The sequence below is a fragment of the Stegastes partitus genome, unplaced genomic scaffold (assembly GCF_000690725.1).
Source record: "Stegastes partitus isolate 25-593 unplaced genomic scaffold, Stegastes_partitus-1.0.2 Scaffold1852, whole genome shotgun sequence".
In the NCBI taxonomy this organism is placed as follows: domain Eukaryota; kingdom Metazoa; phylum Chordata; class Actinopteri; family Pomacentridae; genus Stegastes; species Stegastes partitus.
This window is the reverse complement of record NW_007579583.1, coordinates 47,837-56,127: the sequence shown is the minus strand read 5'-3', so window position 1 is coordinate 56,127 and position 8,291 is coordinate 47,837. Positions and strand designations below refer to the sequence as shown.

Here is an 8,291-nt window from a genome sequence, read left to right as displayed (position 1 = left end):
ATGGGGAGTCCAATCTGTGAGCACACGGGCTGCACCGCACACTCGCCTCTCTACTTCAGCCACCCCCATGCTCACCCCAGGCCGGCCTGGCTGGACGAGGCAGAGGATGTCAAACCGCCCCACGCTTTGCTGGGGTTCCCTGAGCTCAGCTGGCCGGGGGTCTGCATCCCCTACACCGACAGATTAGCCACCGAGGAGAACTCCTGGGTGCTGAGAATGACAGAGGCCCCTGCTCCCGCCGCTCCTCCCTGCAGGACTCCAGAGCAGAGACTATACGCTCCAAGCCAAGCCCAGCATCCGCCCCCAGAGATGGAGGCTCAGGCGGAGGAGCGCTGCCTGGAGCAGGTCCAGACTATGGTGGTGGGAGAGGTGCTGAAAGACGTTGACACCGCCTGTAAGCTGCTCAACATCACACCGGGTAGGATGGAATATGACTTTATCATCATAAAATGACATTTAAGTAGAAAACCTGCTGTCCAAGTGTTGGCAGAAGCTGTCGTCTAATAAAACACATCATAAAGGAGCCATTATTCGTTTGTTTGCTCTCGTGTTACCTTCCAGCGAGACACCTTGTGAGGACCCGAGTCCCTCCCGACCACCTTGTGCAAACTCTTCTATTGACACAAGCACTTCACATGAACTTTATCTGGAGCTTTAAAATCATACAACCATGTGTGCATGATTATTTGTTTTTTGTCACAGCACGCTTCTTACATAACTCAGCAGACATATGAACAGAACCTCCTCGTGCATGTTGTATCATAGTGTTCAAAACACATCAGTAATTTAGTTTTGTGTTAATAATGGAGTTGTTCTGCTTGCAAGATGGAGACTTTTACTCATTTTCAGAATAAAAACAGCAAAATATCAATAATGTTTTGTTCCTTATATAAGTTGAGCTCAATAAAATGCTGTATCCTACATTTCCCATAGTGCAGCTGACAGCATTATTTTAGTGAATAATTATTTTATTCAATAATTTCCCTGAGGTTTGCACCAAAGGGATCAATAAAGTTCTATTCTATTCTATTCTAGTGAAGGGGGCGGCTGTGGATCAGGTGGTAGAGTGGGTTGTCCTCTAATTGGTTGGTGGTTCGATCCCCCACCCCTCATAGTGTCCTTGGGCAAGACATTGAACCCAAAAGTCCCAATGGCAGGCACCTTGCATGGCAGCTCTGTTGCCACTGGTGTATCAATGTGATCTACTCTCTGATGTACGCCTGGTAAATGAAATTATAAATTGTAGTTAGATGCTAACTGCCAAGTAGATGTCTGCAAATTTGAACTAGTCTTTAAGGTGAACATTTGCTGTTTCTAAACCTAAAAGGAAATCACTCGAGTGAAGTCACTAACCAGAGAAAACAACTTATACAGACTGTTTCCAAAGGCTGAGTAGAGACTGGCTTTGCAGAGTAAAATCTTCTAGGAAACTAAAGATTACCTTGAATTTTGTTTTTCTTTTTGTTGTGTATGTTTTGGTTTGGTTAATAACACAACATTTATTATTTACACAATAGTTTACAGTTCACAGTTTCCTTTGGTTTTCACATGAATTATTGTCTGTCTTGGAGTCCTGTTCAGGTCTAAAACAACAACAACAACAACAACAACAACAACAACAACAACAACAACAAAAAACAGTTGAGTCAGTGTTGCACTTCCATAAAAAAAGAAAAAAGAATGCTCTATATTAAAGCAACAGAGCCTGAGATTTAACAATCCTTAGTCCCTGGTGTGAGTCAAACTCCAAAAACTCAAGATCCCATGATGCAACCAATAGCAGCCACTAGTTTAACCCTCCCTGCCTTCTACAAAGCTTTGTGTCCCAGAGTTTTTAACAGAGACTTTCTAATATAAAGTTTTGGTCCTACACTGGCTTAGTAGTGCTTTTTATAAACTGATCTTTATGTGTAAAATCAGTAAAATGTCCCATATGCACCCACAATTTGACAATTTGAGATGTGAGACTTGAAACCAAGATAGAGAGATAATGGCTGATAATGTGAGTACTTTTATATAATCAAGAATTATCATCAAAGCTGAGATACCTTGTCTCTCTGTGTTGTTCTCTTTAGACCCCTTGAGCTGGAACTGTGTGCACGTCCAGAAGTGGCTGCTGTGGACAGAGCACCTCTACAGACTGCCACAGGTCAGCGTGATGTTTCAGGAGCTGAGTGGCAGAGATCTGTGCTCCATGACAGAAGCCGACTTCAAGCAACGCTCCTCACAGTTTGGAGACATCCTGTACGCTCACCTGGACATCTGGAGATCGGGTAAGAACAACAGAAACTTGAAACAGATGCCAACATCAGCTCTGTTGTCAGTACAGTAGGGATGGCAAATCAGCCTCATGTTGTTGAGCTAAGATATTCTCTTTAGTTAAGTCTGCTACATGATTGTTTTTGTGTGTTTAGCTGCAGCAATGAAGGAGCGCTGCCCACCAGAAGACAGCAAATCCGGTAAGCACTTACTTTAGACTTCTACACAAACACGACGTTCTGATCATAGCTGTTTACTGATTAAAAGACAAAGCCAAGTAAAAAAAAAAAAACACTTAACATAATGACAAATGTGACATGTTGTTGCTGTAATTCTCTCCTACGTAGCAGCTGATGAGGACTCCTGGTCAGATATGATGTGTAATTTCCCCAACCAGCCCATCCACCTGTGGCAGTTCCTGCAGGAGCTGCTGCTCAAACCTCATAACTACAGCCGCTGCATCCGCTGGCTCAACAAAGAGAAAGGTAAAGATGTCCAGAGTCCCCGAGAGCTGCAGGATGGTAACTTGGCTCACCAGTTGTGTGGGTGCAAGTGACATTTAACAGGGATTTTTTTTTAAACTAAAAGCTCTCTGACACTCACAGTGGGAAGCACACAGGCAAGTACTGAATGGATCAGAGCTGCCTTTAATGTGATTAGTGTCACCTGCACCTCTCTTTGCTATGACAAGATAAAATGCGTAATTTTGGCAACGTTTGGTAAATTCGGTTAGACTTTTCATTAGGGCTTGGCACATTTGAAACAGCATCCACTGCTATAAGTACATTAGAAACAGTCAAATGTGAAGATATTAGCAGCTGGCAGTCTTTTTTCCAATTAAAGGAGGCTAATTTTAAGATATAACATCAAAGACCATTTTGCTGAGGAGATTTTAAATGAACTACTTTCATCTTTCATCAAAGAGGACTTTTACATTTGACACTTACATGCTTTCTTTCCAACCGCTACATGAGAAAATTGATGCCACTCTCATGTCTAAACACTGTATGAAGGTAAAGGCAGCTGCTGCTAGCTTAGCTTAGCATAAAGTCAGATAGGTGAACAGATGGCCAGGTTTTGTCCAAAGGTTTGAAAAAATAAAATTCCCAAACAACTCAGTTAAAGCTCGCTCACTTTGTGCTTTAGAAGTGCAAAGATTTTTAGTAACATTTGGACAGAGCCATGCTAGCTTTCTCTCTTGTTCCTAGTGTTAGAGCTATGCTAAGCTAAGCTAACTGGGTCAGTGCGGCTGACCTCAGATAGCAGCAGAGTTGACACCTTCCATGAAAAACAAAGGACCCCCCACAATCCAAGCTACACTTTACCATAATGTTTAAGTTAAATTAAGATTCATATTTAAAGTTTAAAGTGCTTTTTTCAAAAATGTGTTTTAGCTTTTAAGCTATAAACTCCAAAACAAATGGTACTTTAGTAGACCGATGCTATCAATATTTAATTGAACCTCTCATTCTATATCTCTCATTTCATACTGCTAATTCATTCATACTGAAGGATGCAGTATTCCAGATTGATAAAGCATATGTTGATAAGGTATAATAGTGTTCTTCCATCACATAGACAGCACTACATTGATAATCATTCATTATTTAAATCAATCAATATTTTTGTACCTTATGGTTTACTATTGAGGCCTGTCCACGTGAAGACACGCCCACCACCAGGAAATCAGTCCTTTCTATGTGATGTGATAAACTGATTTGCAAGTAAATACAGCTAGACATTCAATATAATCAGAATAGAAAGCGAAGTCTCATCACAGACACGAATAAGAAGTTGTCATTACCGTATCAGCCTCAGGAAATGTTTGGGGTTCGAGGAGCTGAGAAGACCCGCCTCTGGCCGCTACGCTACTTCTTATTGGCTCTGACCAGGTAGTCTCTCAACCAATCACTGGCAAGCTCTCCACCTCATGGCTAAAACTAACCAATCAAACAACGACCACTATTAGTAGGCGGAACTGGGCACTTCCGTATTGATTGAAAATGTGATGCAATGTTCAAGAGAAAAATATGAGAAAATTCCACATTTTTGGGACGCAAAACTACGTTCTGCAAAATAGTTGGGCTGAATTTTGAGAATCATGTTTTCATGTTTTTTTTTTTTTTTTCATTTTTAACTAGAAAAAAACACACACACACACACACACACAAAACAAGCAAACAAATAACAGAAAAATGGGAAGACATTTAAATACCTATTAAAAACCTTAAATATTCTTAAATACCTACAGAAACTAGACTTCCACAGCAATTAAAGTTAATGAGGACTTTCCTTTCCAGCAGATTTCAATGACTGAATGGCCCCAGCAAAAAAGAAATTAATTAACTAATTTCTAATGACGCCTACAACTCTGAATTTTCTGTGATGGAATTAATGAAACACATGTGACTTTGTCACAAAAAACTGTCATGCATTTTGGGTCCAATCACAGATAATATTTTAAGTCTTCAAGAAAAATGACAAAATCTGCTGAGTCAAAAATATTTTATCGTGAATTGTTTTACAGAGCTTTTTTTTCTGGCCTCAGTGATAACATTTATATTGATTAAACTAAACCTGTTTCCTGATTTCTGTAGGAAGTTCTTTTAGCCTAAGTTTTAGGAAACAATACTAAGAGTGATATATATTGTCTCATGTAACTCTTGTCAGGAAAGCAAATAAGGATATTATCCAAAATGTTCAGCTATTTGTTTTTGTACACGTAATTTACAATTTTATTGACAGTACATTCACTTAAATCATGTACTTGAGTATTTTCTACCTGTAAAACAAATACAAAAAAGAATCCAAACTAAGTGAATTCTTCTGTTTAAAGGAATTTTCAAGATAGAAGACTCAGCTCACGTGGCCAGGCTGTGGGGCATCAGGAAGAACCGGCCGGCAATGAACTATGACAAACTGAGCCGCTCTATACGCCAGTACTACAAGAAGGGAATCATTCGAAAGCCTGAAGTGTCTCGCAGACTGGTCTACCAGTTTGTCAACCCTGTATGATGGAGAATGAACTGAGGGGATATAAAAGATATGCTGGCCATACAGTAGAAGAAGAACTCTGAAGCTCATTCCACTGACTGTATTTGATGTTTCATTTCAACTGTAAAGACTGCCTACAACAACATGCACTCCTGCCTATCAGAATTTCACTCTACTTTATTATTCTAAACACTACATTTTATTATGTTTCTCTCCTCTTTGGCTGTGTTTATAATTGCTTTTTTTTTTTGGTGTGAGGTTTGGTTTTTCTAAAAGGTGCTTATTTTTTTTCTAAGCCCTTCTAACTGAAGATTTAAAACTTTGGGAAATCCACTTTATTACTAATGAGAAGATCTATGCCACTCGAGCAGCTGGGGAAATAATCCTGTGGAAAACATGGATTGTTTTTTTGCATTTCACATTAAACTAAGAACATACAGTGAACTTTAGAGGTGCTGGTACCTTTGGGATCCCAGTGTTTGTTCTACACTGGGCTAACTGGCTGCTGGCTACAGCTACATATTCAACACACACAAGAGGTGACTCAGTCTTCTCATGCAACTATCAGACCTAAAGTGAATATGCATTATCTCCAAAAAAAAAGTCAAACTATGCCTTTAAATCCTTTCTTTTTCTCTAATTCAAGACTCAAACATGTAGAAGTTGCAGAGCAATGCCAAAGTGAGTGAGTGAGTATTTTATTAAACCCGTCTTGTTAAATAGTCATTTTTACGCGTCTATCTTTGGGTATTTGTTAAGGCTCTACAATAAAGCAATAAATTATTACCAAGATTTCCCTCTTTTTCATGGAATACTCTCAAAGTCACAATGTGCAGTCCATACACAAAAAACACACAGACACTACCTTTGTTTTTGTTTTTTTTCAACAAACTTGTTTCCCTTTCAAACCAATATCGCAATATTGACACCACCACAACAAATTTGATTTGGGTTTTTCATCACTATCGTCATTATTATCTGTGATCATAATCATCTTTATGCATATTTAAATGAACTTCTTGTTACATCAAGATGAACAGGCACTACACCAGTTAGGAGATAAAAGTACATCACTAACTATGAACATACATCTTCTAGACCGCTAATATAGGGTTTCCACAACATGAGCTGCTGTCCCCTGTGTGCATAAGGAAGAGATCAACATAAAAAAGCATTTACATGTACACCTTTTTACTGCCTCAACATGGTTAGGTCTCATTTTCAACTCAACACAGTTGTACAGTTACAATAGAATATAATCTTTAAATTACATCATCATATACAAATCTGACAGCGTGGGATAACGTCACGCTTTTATGATACACTGACAATTCCATTGCAATAAAATTCATACGATATGGTACCTATTACTTAATATGTTTTCCATTGCTGTTATTTAATGAAACACATTTACATGTATAACACTACATTTTGTCTTAATAGTCAATCACTTGCATTTTTTTATTTATTTTTTTTTAAACATTTTTTTTTCTGTTACATTTACACAACTCATACACACTGGATGATGAAGATGTTTTGCCCCAAAATATTAACCTGGTAATGTGGATTTTGTGTTCAAACTTGCGCGTGTCGTGTATATAATGCGTTTTAATGCGTGTGTGTTCGCGCGTGTGTGTGTGTGTTTGTGTGTGTACGTGCATCGAGGATGTAGGACGGTTGGATGACAGGAGTCCTTTTTGCTATGCTGGACAGCTTTACTCTAAGACACAACTTGTGAGCTGGTGATGTGTTTCTCCTCATGTGTGAGACCCAAACCTGTCGAATCCAGTTCCAGACACAGAGCTAAACACATCTGACGGCTGTTGGTCCAGTGACATTTTAAAATCGTAGGACAACTAAGTTATAAAAAGCATTTCTTCCATCTTATCAGAGATTTAGGTGCAACTCGTAGCAAGATAACTGACGGATTAACATCTGATGAATGGAATTCCTGCAATAAATTTAACTTCTATGGAGAAAGTTAAAGAGTTTAAAAACAGCCATGTAATGTACACGCACTGTGTAAGGGTCGTCTTACATGCAGTGCGCTATTGGTGACATGTATTCCCCTGTGTTGTGAGCAGACAAATGAAGTTTTGGGTGGACTGGGAAGCAACTACAGGTTGATCTTCACTGAAGCTGTTTCACATGTGATATGTGAAATTATTGCATGGAGAGAAAACAGATAGTTGATACTATTGGGTCGTTCTTTGGCTCAGCAGGAAAACGGGCCACCATAACTAGTGCTTTTTGCTAGGCAGGGCTTTAAATGACAGCGGAGGACAATGTTTAGACAACATGCCCTCTTTCGAGCCCGATCACTAGTACATTCATGTCCTGTTGGAGAGGCTTCAGTCTTCAGACAACAGTCTGTAGCACAGTAACGCATCGACACGCCTCCATTGGCCCTTCGCTCTGGAAGAACAGTCCCCGGCACAGGCATTGTTCAAAACCCTCCTCTTACACTGCAGTGGCAAGGTGACTCGATCCAACTTTGCTCTGAGGGGATGTATCGCTTATATTTCTTGTTAGCAGTAGTGGATTAAATGAAACCTGAATTAGTGAACCAAGAATGAAAGCTTCTGCAGAAACTGTAAATCCTTTCCATGGTTTGCATGAAGATGATCAAAGGATTTGTGATGCTAAAAAAAAAATAAAAAACTGAAATGTTGAAAAAAAACAAACATAAAATCAGTTCATCAACAAGCCTTCTCTCGTGAAATCAGAAGCACGTGCATGTCCAGAAGCATGTGATGCTAAGGAGTGAACTCTGCATTTGTAGCTGAAGTGTTGCATCAAGTTGTAGCCTTCGCGAGGCTGCAGGATTCAGGGAATGCAAGTTGTTGCATAGCACATGCTGCTATGCAAGTTCAGAAACAGTTAAAAACACATAGCACTGCACACACTGGAAAAGAGGTTGGACCAAATCACAAAGAAAAATGAAAAGAAAAAAAGAAAAGGAAAAAAAAAAGAGAGAAAAAAATAGGATACTGTCTGTGGTACTTTTAACACTATACAGCATTCCCGATGTAAGAATG

The 8,291-nt window shown here is 39.4% G+C and overlaps 1 protein-coding gene across 1 annotated transcript; it reads left to right on the top strand.

Annotated features, from left to right (window-relative positions):
• Nucleotides 1-5,709, top strand: LOC103372894 (SAM pointed domain-containing Ets transcription factor-like). Its single transcript, XM_008302669.1, has 5 exons — nucleotides 1-418; nucleotides 2,076-2,273; nucleotides 2,415-2,459; nucleotides 2,607-2,744; nucleotides 5,096-5,709. The coding sequence occupies exons 1-5, from the start codon at nucleotides 1-3 to the stop codon at nucleotides 5,272-5,274; spliced, it is 978 nt and encodes a 325-aa protein (XP_008300891.1). The 3' UTR covers nucleotides 5,275-5,709.
• Nucleotides 5,710-8,291: the final 2,582 nt, after the last annotated feature.